Here is a 20,324-nt window from a genome sequence, read left to right as displayed (position 1 = left end):
AAACTGGAGACTTCTCAGTAGGTGGGGGGTTTGGCCACCGGCAGGGGCCGCCCCTAGGCTGTAATTGGTCTTTAGTTGTTTTGTGCCTAGCGTCCTTCTCCTGCAGGTGGCGATATTACCCTACAGTACATGATCTCCGATCTGTTCCCTGTGTCCTTCAATGAACGGAGAGAAAAGGATTTTACGGTGAGTACCAAAATCCTATTTTTCCTGTGTTTTTTGTTTTTTTAATAGCAAGATGGTAGAAAGAAGTGTTTGCACGTGTTTATGGATCCAGTAAAGGCATAAAACCAGACACTGCAATCCCACTAAAGCTGGCCGTACACCTCAGGCTTACCTGAGCAGTCTTCCAGCAACTTGCTTCTGAGATCGGACCTGTCTATCGGCAGCTGTTATCCCCCCACACCTGCTCCTCCTTACTACATCTCCCCGCGTCCCTGTGCCAATCGTGGATGTGGGCGGATAGTGTGAGGCGGGAAGGAGGTGCGGCGTGTAGAGCGTGGATGCGGGCGGGTCTGGCAGCGGTGAACGTGAGTTGGGGAGGAGGTGCGGCGCGCGTTTGTGGACCCGTGAACAGGGCCAAATGATCGGAAGCCTATTAATCGATTATTGAAAAAGTTGACAACTTTTTCAATAATCGATTTATAATCGATTATGTCGATTAGTTGTTGCAGCCCTACTATAGATTATATATGTACAATGCCTGCATACAACCACCTATGTAATAGGTGGTCAACGAGGTGCCCCATAACCTATGTATGGGACACATGGGGCACCTTGCTGATTTTTTATGGTCAGATGGAAAAAGTGCCACACATTCCTCCATCTACGCTAAACTGTGTGCATGGAGAAATCTCCCACTGGGCCAAGTTTAAGTATCTTGCTAGTTGGTCCCGCTGGCTGTCAAAATACCTGACCAATGCCTGCATCCAATCAGATTGAGCCAGAGTGGCCGACTAGCAAGATACTGAAACTTGGCCCGGCGGGAGATTCCTCCAACCACACAGTTTAGCATAGATGGAGGAATCTGTTGCACTTTTTCCATCTGACCATAGAAACTCTGCAGATAATCTATAGGTGTATGGCCAGATTTACTTGGCAGGATGTCTTTAAAACAACCGTGAGATTATAGTTAAGTCTGGAAATCAAGGTGATTGGCCCTTGTGGTGTCCCTTTTAGAGAGGTTCTTCTCACTCACTGTCCCTATAAAAACATTGTCACTGGTACAGGAAGTGAGAAATAGTTTCCTGCATCTAAACCACTAACATCTATATAACTGCATATCTTAAAGCCCTTTTGTTTTTCTTTAAATACCATATGAATGAGAATAAAATAAAATGGATATATACACGCACACTTGCCTAAGCCCCTCGCTGGCATCATTTCCAGGTGCAGTGCACTGGTAATCCATCTCTGCAGCTGTGCCCGTGCCAGCTGGCCCCCTTTCTGTCTCCTTGTGCTGACATCACTTTTTTTTTTTCTGGATCCTGGAAGTGTCTACATTAGGCATATGGTTGCATGAGCACCAAAAGAAGGACCCAACCATCCTGTGCATGGTAGAGGAAACTGTGGACTTGAACGTCATCTGATCGTTGATTTAGGTGAGCAAAAGGGGGCATTTGAATATTTAAGTACCCACGGCCGCAGCATCATCACCGGCTGTGTTTTGTGAATGGGAAAGAATACACAAGGTCGGAGACAGGACCCCAAAGCTAGTGCCAATCAAAGCGGCAGAAGTGTTGGTCAGGTAGAGTACAACAAAACCTAACCATCAAAAAAACTATAAGAACACTGATTTCTTTAAAAGAAATTGTCCCCCTAAAGTCTGTGCAGAACCTTCTGTCCCCCACTGTGCTTGATGGGCCTTCTTACTGACCCCTACATTACTACAGGACTCTAATGACTTGGGGGTTGGCACGAGAAGCATTTACCTCGTACACAGCTATTTCTCTTATTACAAGTTTTTGTAATGGATTAGCATTAAGCCTTCTTCAGCCCCACGAGTAGTCGCATGTAATAAAATCATCCCAGGCATCTCTTTTGCTGTACATGCCCCCAAAAATCAAATGCAAAGACCAGTCACTTCCATTAGAATTCCAGGCATCCCTTCATACAACAATGAAATATAGCGGGCTTCTCCTGCCCTTCCACCGATCATTTCCGTAGGCTTAACTGTGTGGCTGCAATTAGTTCTTAAAGTGCTGAAAAGTACTGAAAGCAAACCATTATTTTTTAGTTTTGGATAGAATAAAGATTCAGGATTTTATTGCTGTCTGTGCCCCCTGTTAGAGAGATTCACCCTTCGAAATTGTCCTGGTGACTGTTGTCTCTAAATGAAAGCAAATTCCACATTTTGGGTTGTCATCAGAACAGGAATAGATGGGAAATCTTCCAATGTGGACATTTGTTCTGCTGACCACCTGGGATTCCCTCTCTTTGGAGGTACTTCCTCTCTAATCTTGTTGTGACTGTCAGACAGGAAGTGAAGGAAACCCCCCCCCCCCTCCCAATAGGTTATAATCCTCTTACCAAAAAACTAAAAGAAAAGTTTTGGCTTCAGTTTTACTTGAAGGAATCTTTGGATTTTAGTAATGACGGTGGGACTGCAACCTCTCTAGATAAAACAGGAGTGACATGACAGTTCACTTTTTTTCTTACAAAAGTTTTTATTTTTACAACTAAACATTCCAAAACGATCATGTTCACTGTTTGGTATGCTGTACAAACTGCCTTATATTGCAAAGTTTTAGAAGGAAGAGCAGTTCTAGTTTATAACAACTAGTTATCCAATCGATTTCATCAGAGCCGTAGCTAGCTCCTTTTGCGTCCGAGGCAAGAACAGAAAACTGTGCCCCCCGAACAGACGTGTGCGGTATGTGACGTCATGCTCCCCGCCTCCAGGATGGTAGCGCGCATTTGCGGAATGCGCTGGTGGCCAAATCGAAAATAGCATACAAGTATGTTTCGTTTGACGAAACTAATGAAAACATTTTTAGTTTTCGGGGAAATATTGGGGGGTCTAAACGGACCCCTGACATTTCTGTTTTCAAATAGAAGAAGAGATTGAGGACACAGAGTCCTCTGCCCATACAGGCGGGGGAGAGCAGCAGGGATCGGAGGAGAAGCTGGAGCCTGTGCCGCTCCTCTTCTCCCTGCCATCCTGCGGCTGTGTTGGCTGACCGTTGCCAATGGCGCCCTGTGCTTGCCACGGCAACAGGGGCAAGGGGGCGCAGCCAGGCCGGCCTGGCTGCACCCCCTCTCAGCTGCTGAAGGCTGCCACTGCTGACCTCCTCCTGAAGATGCTTGTTACCTGGCTGTTTCCAGCTTTAGTCCTTTGAGAGACTGATCTAGAACACACATGCAGATTAGCCAGTCAGAACTCCAAATATGCATATTTGCCCCTAGTGGATGACTTTTCAGAGGGTGGGTAGAGCGTTCAGGCCCAGGAGTTCAGGAGGTAATATTGCTGCCGGTTTTCTTTTTTTCTTTTACCGTAATTCAAATGGGGATACTGTTGCAATACCACGCCACAACCATCTGGTTGATTGCAATTGCCACCTCCGGCTAGCAGCACCTCCTGCCAAACGTGTCATGCTGTTTAAAATTAGATTTGCATCGCGGACGTGGGTACAGGTATGAGCGGCAGCTATGTTAAGTTTAAGGTATGGTACAGATGTCTGAAAATTCTATGGACTATTCACATAAACTTTTAATATAAAAATGATTAAAAAAAATTGTATAAAAATCTCTGTATGGTTAGTCTCAAGCTCCAGTCCACTTCCCTGTCCATAATTCTTTTTGATACCGCCACTGCTTGTCTTTATAGATCATTATGTAGTAGAGTCTTCTTTCCACCCATGAGCTTTCTTCCCAAATTTGTAAGTTAGTCTCCCGTCTACTCGTTCCAGAATACCGGACTTATAGTAATGCCTGGAAGTGAAGTGAAAACATAAATACATGTAAATACAATGGGTATACAATTTGGTTTTTTTTACAAATAAACATATATGAAAAATATTGACTGCGGCGGATTGGCTGAAAGTACAACTGCCTGTTGTTCACACAGGATTATGACAAAGCTCTTGTAGCATCAGGAGCTGGAGGCCACCCTATTAAAAAGGCCTCAGGGAAAGCAAAAGCTGGCAGGATCAACATATTTTTATGAAACATTCACCTTTTTTTGCAATAACCTTACAGAATAACATTTACAAGGCAAAAAGGGAGCTATTTATACACCTTTTGGTAGACTTAATCCAATAAAGGATGAGTCATTCACTTGTGTGTAAATTTCAGCTTTAACTATTGAGGTCTGTAAACTTGTAAGTTGACAACCACTGCTATAGACACTAGATGTTGTGGAACTGGAGAAAGTGCAGCGAAGGGCGACTAAACTTATAAGAGGCATGGAGGAGCTCAGCTATGAGGAAAGATGAACTGACCTGAATTTGTTCTCTCTGGTGAAGAGGTGATTAAGGGGGGACATGATCACCATGTATAAATATATAAATGGTCAATATAGTGAGCTTGGTGCCAAATTATTCACGTTAAGGTCACTGCAAAGGACAGGGGGGCACTCTGCGCCTGGAGGAGAAGAGGTTTAACCTTTGCATACGGAAAGGATTCTTCACAGTTAGAGCTGTGAAAATGTGGAACAGACTCCCCCAGGAGCTAGTTCTAGCGAGCTCAGTTATTTGTTTAAAAAAAAAATCTGGATGTATTCCTAAATGCACCGAATATTACTGGATATTGAGTTCTTATAGGTATATTAAGCATCATGGATTGTTGATCCAGGGAATATCCGATTGCCTTATGGGATCAGAAAGGAATTTATTTCCCCTGTTGGAGCACATTGAACCATGCTCCATAGGGGTTGGGTTTTTTTTGCCTTCCTCTGGATCAACAGCAGGTAATTGTGGACATAGCGTTCTGTTTAGGCTTTTTTTTTTTTCATATCGCTATAGGTTGAACTCGATGGACATGTGTCTTTTTTCAACCTGACTAGCTATGTAAGATAGCCATGCGTGCACTATTTCACTGACAAATGCTGCCTCTATATTACTCTCTCTCTCCCCTACAAAACCACTATATTACCTTTAAAGTAAAGTACAAAAAATGACCCCCATGAGCTTTCAGCTAATATGCATAGCATATTAGCACAGTATGGCAGACTTACCTGTCAATGAGATCCCCTCCTGCGCTGCAATGTCAGTGCTCTCCTCCATTGCCAGCACTTCCATCTTCGTTCCAACCTTCCGGGTCCATAGTCTTCGACTGCTTGATTGGTTACCTCTGGATGAGCCGTTCATGCACATGGGAGTTAACTTATTTTGCCATGGCATGCTGCTGAGCCTGTGAGTTTTTTTTTGTTGTTTATACTTTATTTGGAAAATGTATTTTAAGGTGGTGTTATGTACTCGAGCAATGCCAGCATGAGAACAAGGCTCAGTCTTCTTTCTGCTTGGGAAAGAAGTACCGTATTTTGCGGTCCATAAGACGCACCGGACCATAGGATGCAAGGAGGTCCGGCGCGCCTTATGGAGCACTCGACAGACTGTAGCTCCTGACACAGCTTCTATGACAGAAGCTGTGACAGAAGCTGCAGTTAGTGACCGCTGAGACAGGTGGCGCTGTAATTACAGCACCACGGTCTCAGTGATCACACAGAGCAGACGAAGAAAGTCCGTTCTTCGTCTGCTCTATGGTGATCTCCATCGTCGCCGCTGCTCGGTTTTAATACGAGTGATCTCATTAGATCACTCGTATTAAACGAGCAGTGGCTCCTACTGCTGAATACGATCGCCGCTGCTCGGCTTTAATACGAGTGATCTCATTAGATCACTCGTATTAAACGAGCAGTGGCTCCTACTGCTGAATACGATCGCCGCTGCCGCTGCTCGGCTTTAATACGAGTGATCTCATTGGATCACTCGTATTTAACGAGCAGTGGCTCCTACTACTCGCCCGGCACCCAAAACTGCATGTCTCGGGCATCTGGATTCGCTCCATAAGACGCAGGCACATTTTCCCCCTCCTTTTGGGGGGAGAAAAGTGCGTCTTATGGAGCGAAAAATACGGTACTTTGCCGTTTCCAGTGATGTTCTTATACAGCTCGTTTAATCCTTATATTTTTTTACCTTAGGGCCCGGCTTAGCTTCTCATAATTCATACATTTGTTCTTCTTCTGCTCTCCCCATAACTGGGCGAACATGTCAGACTTAACGACACGGAACGTTCCTTCCTTACGGTTCTCCCATCGCACTGCCTCTTGGTTCTTCTGTGGACTCAGCAAAAGGTCACGTACAAACTCCCAGAGGTGCACGCTTTGGTCTGAAATAGAAAAGAGAAAAATCTTTAGACGTGCTCGTTCTGAAATTAGCACAAATAGCCTACTGCTCACTTGACACACAATGACCAATACGGAAGAGCAACTTTCCGAAAATTTTTTAGACTCAAGGGGCACCTAAGCTAGAAACTGCTCTATATTATAATACTATTTTATGTTCTTCATGTTTTCCCGGCATAAATATGAGCCAATTACTGTGTGTTATTATTGCAGTATTGTTTAGTAAGGCAATTCAAGCCACAGTAGTCCAATCAAAGTTTATCCTTTGCTAGTTAGAATTCTAGTATTGCCTCCACTTAAAGCAGAATTTTGGCCTACCATTCAAAAAATAATAGTTAATTATACGTGCATCTGCATTTACAGTTTTATTTTTGTCCTTAAGATTCTTGTGTGATTCACAAGACAGGCTGAACGGAGTCACAGATGATATTGTTCAGATGTTTGTAATGTAACTATGCATTTAGCTGTCAGGCTTGATTACCACTTTCAGGAAATGGTACTTGATTCAGCATAATAGACACCAGTTAACTCAAGCTACACTATATTGCCAAAAGTATTGGGACGCCGGCCTTTACACGCACATGAACTTTAATGGCACCCCAGTCGTAGTCCGTAGGGTTCAATATTGAGTTGGCCCACCCTTTGCCGCTATAACAGCTTCAAGTCTTCTGGGAAGGCGTCCACAAGGTTTAGGAGTGTGTCTATAGGAATGTTTGACCATTCTTCCAGAAGCGCATTTGTGAGGTCAGGTACTGATGTTGGAGGAGAAGGCCTGGCTCGCAGTCTCCACTCTAATTCATCCCAAAGGTGGTCTATCGGGTTTAGGTCAGAACTCTGTGCAGGCCAGTCAAGTTCCTGAACCCGCAAAGTCGCTAATCCATGTCTTTATGGACCTTGCTTTGTGCACTGGTACGCAGTCATGTTGGAACAGGAAGGGGCCATCCCCAAACGGTTCCAAGAAAGTTGGGAGCATTAAATTGTCCAAAATGTCTTGGTATGCTGATGCCTTCAGAGTTCCCTTCACTGGAACTAAGGGGCCAAGCCTAACCCCTGAAAAACAACCCCACACCATAATCCCTCCTCCACCAAACTTTACACTTGGCACAATGCAGTCAGGCAAGTACCGTTCTTCTGGCAATCGCCAAACCCAGACACGTCCATCGGATTGCCAGACAGAGAAGCGTGATTTTTCACTTCTCTAGAGTCCAGTGGCGGCGTGCTTTACACCACTGCATCCAACGCTTTGCATTGCACTTGGTTTAGATGCAGCTGCTCTGCCATGGATACCCATTCCATGAAGCTCTCTACGCACTGTTGTTGTGCTAATCTGAAGGCCACACAAAGTTTGGAAGTCTGTAGCTATTGACTCTGCAGACAGTTGGTGACTTCTGCACACTGTGCACTTCAGCATGCACTGACCCCGCTCTGTCATTTTACATGGCCTACCACTTCATGGCTGAGTCGCTGTTGTTCCCAGATGACCGCGGAATATTTAGTAGCAAGGAAAATTCACAGAACACCTGAATCCAATGATTTGGAGGGGTGTCCCAATACTTTTGGCACTGTTTTTTTAATCGTGCATCTGAAGTGCATTTTACAAATGTTGCCCAGGCAGCTTAGAGCAAGTATATAATTAAAGATGCTTGAAGTATAAGGCCAGTAGCAGAAAATTTGGCCTCCAGGCAGCATACTAGCCGTAAAACACAACATAACCCAATTCAGTAGGTCAAGTGCTCTGTAAATGCTTGCTAAATGGGATTCCCTTTAGTGTTTACAACCAAGTGCAAAGTCCATGTGTTTAGAGCCATACCGCACTCTCTCATTGCTCTTCGCACCAGAAGAGCAATGCTTAGTCTTCCTGGGACTAGTTAGCCACACTTGCCCCCCAACAACACATAGCACACCTTCACGATATAAGATGCTGCACCTCACCTATTCTCTTCCAACTTCCTAATGTCTCTCCGCCATGTCCAGAGCCTCCATGCCCAGCATGACCAAAAACCAACCACCTACTTCACACTAGTACACTTGAAGCTGATGACCAGAACCCAGCAAGTAAAGCCATATCAATTACCAATCCTGCCCAGCCAACAACCTACCCCAAACACTGACTATTTATAGACACCTGTAAAGAGGACCTGTAAATAATTTGCAGCCCTGAATTAAAAAATAAAACAGAATGAAACACATAGATCTTACATTTCCTAATAAAGTGCTGGGATAGTAAACAACCCCAAGTACTAGATACACTTAGGGGCCCATTCACACCATATGTGTTGGGCTACCTTCCTTAATACAGTCCCAACTCAGACAAGGAAATTTCCCTTGCATCCTCTGATATCAGTCCACTGTAAAAACCTAGGACATGCAGTAATGTGCTGTGGTAGCATGCAGTAGTTCACACTACTGGAGTGAACAGCCCCTAAAGCAGGGGTGCCTATTAGGTCGATCGCGTAGCGAACACTGGTAGATCGCTATGTCCTGTCCTCCCACCGTGGGGCTTCTCCTCTGGATCCCCGCTGCTCTCCCCCATCTGTATGCAGCGGGGGTCCGAGGTGAAGTGAAGGAAGCAGTGCAGCCGGCAGCGGAGGAGGGCTATCGCAGCAGCATGGCCGAGCGGTGAGGAGAGAGAGAGCGAGCGCTGCTCGGCCAGGATCTGACAGCCAGCGGCTCTCTCTCCTCACCGCTCGGCCATGCTGCTGTGACAGCGGCTCCCTCCACCGCTCCTCTTGCGGCTTAAGTGCTTCCTTCACTTCTCCTCGGATCCCTGCTGCCTCTGCCTGGGAAAGTAGCGGGGATCCAGAGGAGAAGTTGCAGGCTGAGCCCCCTGTGTGCGTTGCCGAGTGGCAGAGGATCGGTACATATCAGTGATATGTGCCAATCCTCTGTGCAGGACAAACACTGGAGCAATCAGCTGATCACTCCAGTGTTTGTAAATACTGTAACTGGGGACACATAGTACTATGTGCCCCAGTTATGAATGAACAGGAAGTGCTTTACATCACTTCCTGTTCATTCATGAGTTTCTCAATGGGGAGCAGCACTCTGTGCAGAGGCAGCATTTTTGCAGATCGCACTGGACCGGAACGCAGGCACTAATGTGCCTCCGGGCTTGTGTGGCTGCGGGGCCATTGACTTCAATGCACCGCCACACCCTCTCCCGCCCCTGAATGCAGGTGTTTTTTCGTTGGTAGATCTCATTGAGCTCGTCATTTGAAAAGTAGATCTCCAGACGAAACATTGTGGGCGCCCCTGCCCTAAAGCAACCTTGTCATGAGAAAAATACAGCTTCCATAGCTGACCTCCTTATTGCTATTGCCTGTCATGCTGACCCTCTGGATTGGATACTTTTTGAATAAGTGACCTGGCATGAAAATTCAGCAATTAAAGCGGAAGTAAACACTAGATAAACATGATAGTAAGGCAGCTACCCACATTAGGGAGGTCAACCCACATTATTCTCCTATGATGACTTGAGAAAGGATCAGGTTTAAGTTTAGTATCCCTTTAAAATCTACCTTAAATTCTACATATGATACAAACAACTGGTTGTCCAGTATGGTCCACATTAGGTATTTTCAGAAAAATGTTGACCCCCATCAATCTGCATTTGCCTTGCATCCTCATATGTCAGACAACTGTAAAACCAGTGGACTGACATCAGAGGATACATTTATACCTTGCATCACTGTTACTAAGCTCAGCACAATAGCTGCCAACATCAGCCAGGGAATAAACATTGCAAGTTTACTGAATGACTTAAAATTGTGACCCAGCTTCTGTACATGGGAAAACCCCAGTAGTATCACTCACTTGTCCTGCTTCCTTTGTTTCCCCTGTGGCTGTTCTTTCTCCGAGTCTCTTGCGATGCTTTCAGTTCTGAAATTCCTGTTTCTTATTAACACAGAATAAAGGTTACAAAGTTAATAGACAACACAGCTTTGTTATGTCATCCTAAAACAACATTAGCTATTAGCATAGCTAACGATCGGAGAGAAAATTATTTTTTTTACTATTAAGATCTACAGTAGATCATCTGTGTATTACAAATCACAAAAGAAAGCATCCTTTTTCCTTGGTCATTAACTCTGCTTCACTTCTCCTGCCTCTCATTGAAAGGTTATTGGTGGGATTTGAACAACATGCATGAAGACAATAGATGTCCAGTTGAAGAACAACGATCGCTTTTTTTAGTGTATGACATAAAAAAAAGCCAATGCATTTGGAGGGGTTTTGGCTCCCCCTTCATAAATATGTTGGTCGTGGGCACTGCATTCTGTGTTCACTTATGATAAAAGTCTTACAGAGTGTCTACTGTGCCTGCAGTAGCAAAACTGGTGGTTTTTGGTTCAATCTGATTTTACTGATTTTTTTGCATACAGAAAACAAAATCAAGATGTTTATTTATAACATAAAAAAATGAAGGGAGTACAGACAATGTATTAAATAGAGAATATACCGGTAGCAGTAAAGTAGGGGAGTAGGCATGGGATCATTCAATATGGGTATATCCCAGTTACCACATGGTGATGATATCTTCATGCTGTGTAGGCGTGTTATTAGGTCTCCTATGTAGGGATATAGTTTAAAGTGGTGGAGGCCTTCTCCTAAAACTGGTGGTTTTGCCATTGCAGGCACAGCACACATTCAGGAACACTGTTATCATAAAATGACCCAGACTACAGTGCTCATGACCAGCAGATCTACCACTATCAAAGCTCTGAAGCCACAATTCCCCAAAACGTGTTGGCTGTGTTTTATGTCATACACTTATAATGCTATAATTTGTTTTCAACCGGCTACCAAGACTTTCTGTATCAATATTTTTATTGAAATTTGACAAATCCAACAATATAAAGATATTGGTTCACAGTGCATCATCACATCGGTACTTCTTTACAATCAAAGATTCACTGGCGCTAAATTTATATATGACAGATATGCACACTCAAGGAACAGTGCGACCATGTCTGCAGATTTTCTGTGGTCAGATGGAAAAAGTGCAACAGATTGGCCCAGGTGGAGATTACTCCATCCACAGTTAAGTGCAGATGGAGGAATCTGTTGCACCTTTTCCATCTGGCCACAGAAAATCTGCAGAAAATTGTAAGGTGTATGGCCAGCTATACTCCAGTGATGCAAAGTCCATGATAATTTCGCCCGGTCTTCACCTGGGTTCAGCATCTTCTCCAACTTAATTGGTCAGCTACAGGTGCCGTAACTCCTGCGCATGTGCTTGGGAATTAATTCATCCCGGCACCGAGGCGTGTCAAGAATATACACTAAATCGAGCATGTGCAACTTTTAAAAATTGGTAGAGGAAGGAGGCAGCTTCTCCTAGCATCAGTCTCCTTCTGTTAAAGGAGAACTATGGAGTCAGGGCTTTTCCCCATGGTTCTCCTTAGGGTAACGGGAGGACACAAACTAGCGTCCTCCCGTCACCCTAAGCTCAGTATTAGCTCGCGGTATACTGAGACGCCGGAGTGGATCCCGACATCGATGTCGAGATCCGCCCAGCTGTGTGACAGCTGGCTATGCCTATCTTGAGGCAGAGCCAGCTGTACTCGCCCCCTCCCCCGTCCATTCCGCCAGTCAGCGCTGGTGGATCGGAGCGGGGAGGGGGGAATCCAGACCCTCCCCTGTCACGGCAGAGAGCCGTGACAGGATCGAGAGGCGAGCGAACGCCGGTATATGTTCGCTCACTTCCCGATCTACTGAGCCGACCTGTGACAGTCTCATTGTCACAGGTCGGCTAGAACTATGAGGTGAGTGAAAAGCTCTCACCTCATAGTTCTCCTTTAAGCATTATTAGACGAAATCAGCCAGCCTGCTGTTCAGATCTGACCCTGCTCAGACCAAGCGCAGTTCTGCGGCTAATATCTTACATACATTATATAATGTATATAATATATAAGATGTATATAATATATCTTATTTAGATTAGTATATTAGTTAATAGGGCATCTAAACTGTGATATTCTTGAAACAAATCACAATTTCCGATCTTTCCAGGATTTGGTATAGGTGACGAAAAATTGTCTTTAACATAGGCACACTGTGTTGCTGATGAGTCACATGCCGAGTATGCATCACGTGTGCCAAAAAGTTTACTGGGCCCATAGTATGTCTCTTCTGCAATAAAAAGCCTACCTGCCTGCGCAAAGTTCGACTTTAAATGTCTATGCATACGAAGGGTTAAACAAAGGAATAAAATGCAGATACAAGGCAGTGTGTGTACATAAGTAATATCGAAACATACCCTCAGAGTCAGGCAATGCCTTATTGTGCTCACCACAGACTGCAGTCTCAGTCTCTGCATCCTCCTGTAAAACCTGTTGGTCCAAATTCCTTCTGCGTGTTGTCACTGTGTCTAACAGGTCTGCAAGGACGGGAAACATTAACGGTAAACAGCAAGAGGAGACATACATTGTTCCTATAGACTGTGGTTGATACTGTACTGAAGGCCGTCTAATATTTCCCCAGAGCAAGGGGAATTTTGCTAGAAACCAAGAGACTGCTGTTTCCTGGACTAGACCAGGCATCATAAAAAGTTCATTTATTTTAAAAGAAAGCTTGGAATATTTCAAGCAATACAAGCAAATGTTCTAGCCTAATAGAGATCCACAGGCACCAGCATCACATGTATTGTGAAATAAATAAAAAATGATTTGTTACTTATATCTATTAACAATACTGCATATCCCTGCTCACTTGGAGTAGCAGTTTCTGCTGTTTTTGGGGCTTCTGGGTCACCTCTGACAATGCATTGCCCCACATGTAACATGCAACTGGGCTACAGGCTATAGGAGAGGCTGGCAAAGTAGAGAGGTGGGTGGGACATTAGGGAGGAGGGGTGGAGCTGCAAGGGAGCAGTGTAAAAAGCAGTGTACTTGTTTCTAAACACAGTGCTTCTGTATGTGTGACTACAATGGGAGACCTTAGGAAGGCAAAAGGAAATGTGGTCAAAGAAATACAGGAGACAAGTCGGACCTCTGCAGAGAGAACACTGCTTCCCCACAGAGAACAAGGAACCTTCTCTACAGCATGCGGGCAGAGGACAGGTTTCTTTACTAGGGCTGTGGCTGCTCTCTAAAGAACATAAGCTGAATTTTGCACACCTCTTGTTTTGATGTGACTGGAATGTATTAACTGAAAGTTCAATTGGGTCTCAAACATAACATCAGAAAAAGTGGCACGTCAAACTAAGCATGTAAAAAGAAAACACATAAACAGAGGGTACCGACAGTGAAAACACCATATCCACCGAATAAACCTTCCCAAGAGTCATGTACAGGTCTGTCACTGCCTCCTCCCTTTCGATTTAATAATACCAATATATAAATGAATGGGGTTGCTATGAGGCACTTACACAACATTGTGTCACTGTTAAAGCGATAATTTATTCACATCACAATTTAAAATCCAACATTTCGTTTTTGCATGTGCTTCAAAAAGTCATATAACATAATCATATCAGGTAGCATATCTATTATACCACCGTACAACCATTACTTAATGTATGTTGTATTCAAGGACTTGTCATTTCTTTTTCTCAAGGCGCGTTTCACATTAGAGCTTCGTCAGGGGAGCTTACGTTAGCAGCTTTTATGTAGAGTCAAAGCAGGGTTGGATAGGGCCGGCATAAAATCGGCTAGATGGATGGGTTCCAAAAGCCAGGTGTCATGTCTCCCCCACCACCACAGGAGGAGGGTAACTCAGGCACTGGAGAGGGGCCCGCACAGTGTGTGCTCAGGGGATTCTTCTTCTCATAGAAATAGACTGGCACCTCTTAAGGCTATAGTGACCGGAAGACAACCCATAAAGGGAACTCCTATTGTGTCCTCTGGTTACATTACATGCCTGGGAAGAGCGCCACCTGAGAAAAGAAATTACAAGCCCTTGGATGCAACATAATCTATATTGCCAAACGTATTGAGATGCCCCTCCAAATCATTGGATTCAGGTGTTCCGTGAAATTTCCTTGCTACTAAACATTCCACGGTCAACTGTTAGTGGTATTATAACAAAGTGGAAGCAACTGGGAACAACAGCAACTCAGCCACGAAGTGGTAGGCCACATAAGATGACAGAGCGGGGTCAGCGCATGCTGAAGTGCACAGTGCGCAGAAGTCTGGAAGAGCGCCACCTGAGAAAAGAAATTACAAGCCCTTGGATGCAACATAATCTATATTGCCAAACGTATTGAGATGCCCCTCCAAATCATTGGATTCAGGTGTTCCGTGAAATTTCCTTGCTACTAAACATTCCACGGTCAACTGTTAGTGGTATTATAACAAAGTGGAAGCAACTGGGAACAACAGCAACTCAGCCACGAAGTGGTAGGCCACATAAGATGACAGAGCGGGGTCAGCGCATGCTGAAGTGCACAGTGCGCAGAAGTCGCCAACTGTCTGCAGAAGTCGCCAACTGTCTGCAGAGTCAATAGCTAAAGACCTCCAAACTTCATGTGGAAAGCGTTGGATGCAGTGGTATAAAGCACGCTGCCACTGGACTCTAGAGAAGTGGAGACGTGTTCTCTGGAGTGAGGAATCACGCTTCTCTGTCGAGATGGACGTGTCTAGGTTTGGCGGTTGCCAGGAGAACGGTACTTGCCTGCCTGCATTGTGCCAAGTGTAAAGTTTGGTGGACGGAGGATTATTGTGTGGGGTTGATTTTCAGGGGTTCGTCTTGGCCCCTTAGTTCCAGTGAAGGGAACTGTTAAGGCATCAGCATACCAAAACATTTTTGACAATTTCATGTTCCCAACTTTGTTGGAACAGTTTGGGGATGGCCCCTTCCTGTTCCAACATGACTGCGCACCAGTGCACAAAGCAAGGTACATAAGGACATGGATGAGCCAGTGTGGGGTGGAGGAACTTGACTGGCCTGCACAGAGTCCTGACCTCAACTCGATAGAACACCTTTGGGATGAATTAGAGTGGAGACTGCGAGCCAGGCCTTCTCGTCCAACATCAGTAGCTGACCTCACATATGCGCTTCTGGAAAAATGGTCAAACATTCCCATAGACACACCCCTAAACCTTGTGGACGCCTTCCCAGAAGAGTTGAAGCTGTTATAGCGGCAAAGGGTGGGCCAACTCAATATTGAACCCTACGGTCTAAGACTGGGATGCCATTAAAGTTCATGGCGTCCCAATACTTATGGCAATATAGTGTATATTAAGTAATGGTTGTACGGTGGTATAATAGATATGATACCTGAATGTAAAAACCAAACATGGTATAAAAATAAGGGTTGTATTTTTCAAAAAGCAACAAAACAAAGGGAGATGTTTATGTTATATAAATTTTGAAAGCATGTGTAAAAACTAAATATCGGATTTTAAATTGTGAAGTGAATAAATTATCGTTTTAACAGTGACATAGTGTTGTGTAAATGCCTCATAGAAATGCCAATAATGTATATATTGGTATCAGTGAAAACAGCATGTTGGACTGATAACTTAAATTCAGATATGAACCAATCTGCCATAACATTATGACCACCCTCCTAATATTGAGTAGGTCCCCCTTTTGCCACCAAAACAGCTCTGACCCATCAAGGCATAGACTCTACTAGACCTCTGAAGGTATGCTGTGGTATCTGGCACCAAGCCGTCAGTAGTAATTTGTTCACTGTGATTAACTGCAATCAGAAGCTCATCCTACCTGCCCTGGACTGTCCGTAGTTGAGCGTGAGCTGATGGCGACAGCTCGGTCACAGTTCTGGGGGCTGCCGATTTAGAGCACCCCAGAACAAAACAGCAACACGTATATGAAACAGCTGCATGTTAAGGCCCACCCACGGTGATGATGCATATATGTGTTTTGGTGTTGTAAAGGGGTTAATACTCAGGAAAGAAGAACCTTTAAATTATGAATGATAAACTAAATTTGGATCTCCGCTTTCTGTATCACTATCAGATATCTTGTTTACTTTTTATCTATTTTTTTTACCCTGCGTGTGTGGAGATTTTTTCTTTCTTTACTTTCAGAGATTGTTACTTTCATTTCCGCTCTATCTTAACATTTCCTAAACTTTTGTGTATCAGTGCTGCTTTTGCTTAGAAAAAAACAACTAAACCTCACAGAAAGTATGTCCAAAAAAAAAATCGATTGTTAAAAAAAGAACTGAACTGTCATGGACTCTACTCAACTGTGTTGTTACTTCATGAGCAAAAGCGCAGGTTTGCCCTAATTGGACTCCTGACACCCATTATATCGACTAGATCTGTTATTACTATTTTATCTTTCTGGTTCTTATCAAGTCTACTGTTTCTCAATGTCAAGTGAGCTGGTGAATGCATATGCCATCTGCATACTCGCCTGTGAACAGAGGTATTGTCTCATCAACCATTGTGTTGTCAGTCACACTCCAGATCTCTGAATCCCTCGAGGAATATTCAGGAGAGGTGAGAAAAGCCAATAACGGTAACTCTGCATCACTCGCTCCATAGCTGTGCTCTGACTGGTCCCCAGAGTTTTGATTAGGGTAATACTCTAAAAGAAGGAAGAGTTTGATTATTGTGAGAAGCAGGGTGGGTAGGTGTCTGTCATGACTGCCTTGCAGAATGGAATCATTGATTAAATAGTGAACATTGGAATGGCTGTGTTTGGAATGAGAGTACGGTATTAGTACGGTATAACCTTTAGGGGAAAGGTTGAGGTCAAGATTATCCTTGACCTCAACCTTTCCCCTAAACCTAATCTAACATTTAAACCTAAACATTAGCCCCAACCTAACGCCAAGTCTAAACCCTAACCTCAACCTATCCATAATGCTTAACCCCAATGTATCCCCTAACACTTAACATCAACGGAACCTCTAAACTGAATCTTTATCCTCAAGAAAACCATACCAATAAGTCTTAACCTCATTGTAATTCCTAAATCCCTCAACCTAAACCCAAAATTAAACCATAATTCTCCATTTAACACCTAAACCTCAAGATCAGCCATAATCCTATCATATGCCTAAATCTGATCCTCAACGTAATCCAAAAATTAAACCCTAATTCTCTACCTAATACCTAAATCTCAAGATCAGCCATAATCCTGTGACATGCCTTATTCTGACCATCAACCTAATCCCAAAATTAAACCCTAATTCTCTACCTAACACCTAAACCTCAAGATCAGCCATAACCCTATGACATGTCTTAGTCTGACCCTCAACCCAATCCCAAAATTAAACCCTAATTCTCTACCTAACACCTAAACCTCAAGATCAGCCATAACCCTATGACATGTCTTAGTCTGACCCTCAACCCAATCCCAAAATTAAACCCTAATTCTCTACCTAACACCTAAATCTCAAGATCAGCCATTATCCTATCATATGCCCAAATCTGACCCTCAACCTAATCCCCAAATTAAACCCTAATTCTCTACCTAACACCTAAACCTCAAGATCAGCCATAATCCTATCAGAGGAGAAAACGGCCATAGAAATGATTATTGTCCTAGGGCCAATCTATCACTGAAAAATACAACTTATCTGTCAATTCCTACCAAGAACACTATGTGTATGGAGTTTGTTTGTCCTCCCCATTCTGCAGCAGATTTCTACTGGGTGCTCTGGCTTCTTCTGACACTCCAAAAACATACTAGGTGGTTTACTGTTTGTCAACCAGATTGGGTATAATGGTCTTTGCAGAATCTTGTGGCAACACAAATTAAGAAATTATTTTCACCTGCAATAATTCCCCTGCAACTCTGGTATCAGATAGGCTGGTGCTGGTTAGTTGTAAGTTGGGAATATACATTAGATGTCCAGTTGACTCGGACAAGATGAGAATATGAGGTTTTGTAACATGTTCAGTTGCTATTTCCCAACGAGACCTCTACCTGTAGGTGCTCAGAGATATGACAACTGAATGTGTTATAAAGCATCATCCATCACTACTACCAGCCGGTCTTTGCAGTATCTTCATAAGTCTCCCTCCATCCTATTACATTGTATACTTGTAAATACTCAGCTGATCAGGACATCAATGTTTCTGCCTTAGATCCCACACAAGGACATCCTAAGACATTGTTAATGGCTGAGTCCACACACTCTTAAAAACTCTTAAGTCTGCTATGCAAACTCAAGCGCTGGTCTTTGTACCAGTCTAAAGAAGAAAGATTTCTCCCACCATTATTATTATTATACAGGATTTATATAACGCCAACAGTTTGCGCAGCGCTTTACAATATAAGGAAGACATTACAATTACAATACAATTCAAGACAAGATGGTAAGGAGGGCCCTGCCCCTGAGGGCTTACTATGAACAGATATTAAGAATATTAACAGATATTAAGAAGTTCAAAGGGTCATTGGAGTGATATGTGGGTAAACTATTTTGGTTTTTTTGTAAGGGTCACACATTGCCTATGAAAACCACCCTACGCTAAAGGGTCCTTCTGTTCTGGGGGGGTATTTCTCTAATTATTCTAGTGTGCTTCAAGTTCAGACTGGTTGTCACAGATCTTAATGGATGACAACAAGCACCAAGATAGCCAAACCGGCCTTTTCCACATTATTGGATTCTGGTTAGTTAAACTGTACAGATTCCCCCAGGGCCGATCGTACTCTTTCTGTCCCCTACCCCAACTGTGCCCTGACCCACTCCTACCCTGGTTGACCACCTATCCTTAGTACCAGGCTAACAGGATCAGATGTCATATGACACAAGGCATACCATAGCTGGGGATGAAGTTTGTGTGCCCACTGTGTGTCTGTACATCAGGTGGTTTGAAGAGTAAGGCAAGTCTTAAGTCTTATTCTGGTAGCAGTTTGGACCTAATTGTACAGATTCATGGTGGCATCCAGAGACAGTAACACTAATGACTGGCTGGTTTACAATGGCAGAAAAGAGGGCAGTCTGTCAGTCAATTCTATTAGATATTACAATATGTTACTGATAGAAGTCAATGGCGTGCCTATTTCTTTATATTCCTAGGAAGACTACCAACACAGGCACTGCTAGGCTTTCCTTTTAGAAAGCATAGTATCCTCTGCAAAATATAATGGAAGTATCTTGTATTTTATTGGAATCTGTTCTGGGTAACCGACAACATGATATGTGTTCCCTCTGTAGTCTTGCCACCCCAGGCCATCAGCTGTGTTGACTATGTCAAATATCAACCCCTTGATTACCCCCCACTTCACTCTCTATTTATTTATTGGAGGATAGTGTCACAAGCCCCTAGTGGATTCTCCACAGTAATACAAAGTCTACTCAATGGGAGCACAGACAGCAATAAAACTTTGCAGTATCTAACCCTTATCCACTGTATCTAAAATGGATTTTAAACATTTAAGGCAGAGTTCCACTTCAAACATCTTTACTTGCTTGGCCTCACCTGTTAACCATGGCTGGTTGGTGCTGCAGCCCAGATTGGTCAGGATTGGTTCAGCTGTCAGATTGGTCAGGATGGTGAATGGCACAGTTGCAGTGTGGTACATCTTGCCGGATCTTCAGCAGCCTCCCTCTGCATGCAGTCAAGTGCAAACTCTTTAGGTCAGACAGGGAAGGATCACAAGTGGAGGACAAAGTGATTCAACTTTTGTTCTCAGTTGCTGATGTTCATGGTCAGTGCGCAGGACTGCTGAGTGGTTGGAAAGCAGAAGAGGGGAAAGGGTTCTTTAGCAGAAGTAGTGGTAGAACAAGAATAAGCAGTTTCCAGTACATTAGGCACGATAAGTCAGAGAATCTTACTGGTAATGTAGGCGCATTGTCTCTACCTGTTCCGTATTCATTCACAATGCATGTCTTCCAAGAAGCCTCACCATTAAATAGGCTTCTAATCAGGGTTTCTCCTTCTCATTGTTTTTCGGGTAGCTGCTTTCCCAGAGTTTCAGGTAAATGTCTCAGCATGGCTGGCTGCCAGATCTCAACCTGTTATTAACTGCAGGGCACTCCCTGCAAGTATATCTGGGAAAACAAAGAGTTACTGTAAACTGACAGGCAGGCAGGACTCCTAATGATACCACA

General features: G+C 43.8%; 1 protein-coding gene across 2 annotated transcripts; it reads right to left on the bottom strand.

Annotated features, from left to right (window-relative positions):
- Window positions 1–3,790: 3,790 nt before the first annotated feature.
- On the bottom strand, window positions 3,791–19,829 carry LOC108795476 (ETS-related transcription factor Elf-5-like). Of its 2 annotated transcripts, none has more exons than XM_018566739.1 (5): window positions 19,693–19,829; window positions 12,603–12,722; window positions 10,157–10,237; window positions 6,135–6,327; window positions 3,791–3,930 (listed from the first exon to the last, which is right to left on the bottom strand). In XM_018566739.1, the coding sequence occupies exons 1-5, from the start codon at window positions 19,793–19,795 to the stop codon at window positions 3,831–3,833; spliced, it is 597 nt and encodes a 198-aa protein (XP_018422241.1). In that variant the 5' UTR covers window positions 19,796–19,829; the 3' UTR covers window positions 3,791–3,830. The 2 variants fall into 2 exon arrangements, with proteins under 2 accessions (XP_018422241.1, XP_018422242.1); XM_018566740.1 differs by having other exon boundaries at window positions 12,636–12,722.
- Between the last annotated feature and the right edge of the window lie 495 nt (window positions 19,830–20,324).

This window comes from Nanorana parkeri, unplaced genomic scaffold, assembly GCF_000935625.1.
Source record: "Nanorana parkeri isolate BGI_ZX_2015 unplaced genomic scaffold, ASM93562v1 scaffold970, whole genome shotgun sequence".
Classification (NCBI taxonomy): Eukaryota; Metazoa; Chordata; class Amphibia; order Anura; family Dicroglossidae; genus Nanorana; species Nanorana parkeri.
The sequence above is the reverse complement of the archived record's forward strand: the minus strand, read 5'-3'. Positions and strand labels throughout refer to the sequence as shown.